This window comes from Myotis yumanensis, unplaced genomic scaffold, assembly GCF_028538775.1.
Source record: "Myotis yumanensis isolate MYYU_CA2020_CCGP unplaced genomic scaffold, mMyoYum1.0.hap1 SCAF_24, whole genome shotgun sequence".
NCBI classification, from domain to species: domain Eukaryota; kingdom Metazoa; phylum Chordata; class Mammalia; order Chiroptera; family Vespertilionidae; genus Myotis; species Myotis yumanensis.
Window position 1 is genome coordinate 1,423,002 of NW_027223775.1, and position 2,714 is coordinate 1,425,715.

Sequence of the window (2,714 nt, forward strand, 5' to 3'; positions counted from 1 at the left end):
GTGGGGTACAGTCCCATCCGTTCTTTGATTTTCCTTCCGCTGATCCCAAAGCTCCGCTGCAGTGTGCGTCCTTTCAAAGCACAAAAGCAGACCAGGACACCTCAGAGCCGCCCGCAGCAAGGTCCTGCCCGCGGGAGGTGCAGCTCCCATCACCTTCTGGACCATGGCTGCCGGGAGAGTCAAAGCCTGAGAATCAACGTGGCAGCATGTCATCGCCTTCAGAGGCCCATCTCCAGCAGCACAAAACCAGTCCTCCCAGCCAGCGCTCTGGGGACCTGCCCTCACGGCGATGTGGTGGCGCCCTCTGCTGGCAGCCGAGCGTCCCAGGCATCTCTTTGGACAGGCCTGGGCCAGGGCCTTAGGGCATCTCTGTGTCCATGATATAAATCCGACTGAGAGCAGACACAATGTCACCTATGATTGGCTTGGTAAGGTCGTCACTAAACACCTGCCACCAAGGCTTCTCGGCCTCGGCCTCGGCGGGAACCTCGACCCCGTAGACCTTCAGGGGCAGGTGGAGCACCGCCAGCTCTATGTGCTGAGCCTGGAACCAGAGGCACAGCCCCCCGCGGTAGCTGTCCCGCAGCAGGGCCCAGGCAGTGACGGAGATGGGGGTCCGTTGCCAGCTGTAAGGATTCAGCCAGTTCTTGAGAGAAATCAGGTAGTGGAGCAGGTACCTGTGTGGGTGCTCAAAGGAGACTTGAAAGCGCAGTACCCGCAGCACAAGGAGCTCGCACTGCGCAATGCTGTCCCGGATCACCCAGAACCCGGAGTCCATCTCCAAGGGCTCGCTGCCTGGCTGGAAGTACCTGTTGGACACGTTGATGATGTCACGGGTTCGCAGGGGCTGTTCTTCCACTTTGCCAGCCAAGTAAAGGGCAGACATGGCGACCAAGTAGGGGTCATAGGCGTCCACGTTGATCTCGCAGAAGAACTTGTGGTAAATGGCACAGGCGGTGGCGACGGGAATGGACTGCATCCCTAGCTTGACACCTGCCTCCATGATGAAGCTTGTCACACGGAAGTGCACCCTCGCCTGGGGTGCGGGCCACCCCTTGGCGCCGGGCGCCGTGTCCTCCTCTTTGCAGCTGTCCAGGGGAAGGTCCTCCATGGGGATCAGCCTGGAGGCCCCAGACCTTGGTGGCTGGAAGGGCAGGAGTCCTCAGGGCGTGGCCGGCGCCAGCTGGGTCCTAGAGCCCTGTGCAGCAGCCCTGCCCTGCCCTGTCCCGCCCCACCCAGCCCAGCACCAACCCGCCCCACCTGCCTCACCCTGCATGGGCTTGACCACCGCCCTGGTTCCAACACCAATTATTGAAGAGACTGTATGACTCCATTCTATGCTTTTGCCTCCTTTGTCAAATATTAATTGGGCGTTATGGTTAGGGTCGACTTCTATGTTCTCTGTTCTGTCCCATTGGGCTATATGTCTGTTTTAGTGCCAGTAACAGGCAGTTTTGAGAATGGTCGCTTGGTAATATAGCTTGATATCTGATATTGTGATCCCTCCAACTTTGCTTTTCTTTGTCCAGATTGCTGGAACTATTTGGGGCTATTTTTTTTTTTTTCATTCCATAGGCATTTTTTTGAATCTTTGTTCTAGGTTTTGGGCTATGCCATTGATATTTTAATGGGGAATACATTAACACTGTAGATTGCTTTGGGTGGTATGAACATTTTAATGATGTTGCTTATACCAATCCACGAATATGCTATGTTCTTCTATTTGCTTTAGTCTTCCTCTATCACTTTTTCAATTTCCTGTAGTTTCCCATGAACAGGTCTTTTACCTCCTTAGTTAAGTTTATTCCCAGGTATCTTAATTCTTTGTTGCACTGGTAAATGGGATTTTTTTTTTTACTTTTAGTTTCTCTTTCTGTGAGTTCATTATTGGTGTATCAAAAAGCCATAGAATTCTGGGTGTTAATTTTGTACCCTGCTACATTGCCAAATTCATTCATTAAATCTCCTAGTTTTTTTGATGGAGTCTTTAGGAGTTTTTGTGGACAGTACCATGCCATCTGCGAATAATGACAGTTTAACTTCTTCTTTTCCACTTAGCATGCCTTGTTTGACTTCTTCTTGTCTGATTGCATTGGCTAGCACTACCAGTACTCTGTCGAACAGAAGTGGTGAGAGTGGGCATCCCTGTCTTGTCCCTGTTCTTAGAGTAATAGTTTTTGCCCATTGAGTATGATGTTGTCTGTAGGTTTGTCATATAAGGCCTATATTATGTTGAGGTATGATCCCTCTATGCCTAGTTTGCTTAGAGTTTTTCTCAAAATTGGGTGTTGGATTTTGTCAAATGCTTTTCCTGCACCAATTGATATGAATATCTCTCAATTTGTTTATGTGATGCATCGCATTTATTGATTTCTGGATGTTGTCCCATCCTACTTCCCGAGAATATATCCGCTTTGTCATAGTGTATGCTCATGCCAATGTCATGTTGCATCCGATTTGTAAGAGTTTTGTTGAGGATTGTAACATCTATGTTCATCAGAGATATATTGGCCTACATTTTTCTTTCTTTGTCTTTTCTTTATCTGGTTTTGTGATTAGAGTAATGCTGGCTTCCTAGAAAGGGTTTGGAAATGGTACTTCCTTTGAATTTTATGGAATAGTCTGAGAAGAAGGTTTTACTCCCTGTGAAACTATCTAGCCCAGGCTTTTGTTTGCTACAAGTTTTTTGTGTGACTGCTTGAATTTCCTGAGTA

General features: G+C 48.8%; 1 protein-coding gene across 1 annotated transcript; it reads right to left on the minus strand.

Moving 5' to 3' along the window:
• Positions 1-358: 358 nt before the first annotated feature.
• LOC139000652 (cyclin-Q-like) lies at positions 359-1,111 on the minus strand. The gene has a single exon (XM_070402789.1). It carries the CDS (start codon positions 1,109-1,111, stop codon positions 359-361), a length of 753 nt encoding a protein of 250 aa, XP_070258890.1.
• Between the last annotated feature and the right edge of the window lie 1,603 nt (positions 1,112-2,714).

Coding starts and splice junctions, on each gene's coding strand:
- LOC139000652 (XM_070402789.1), bottom strand. CDS start 1,111: ATGGAGGACCTTCCCCTGGACAGCTGCAAAGAGGAGGACACGGCGCCC.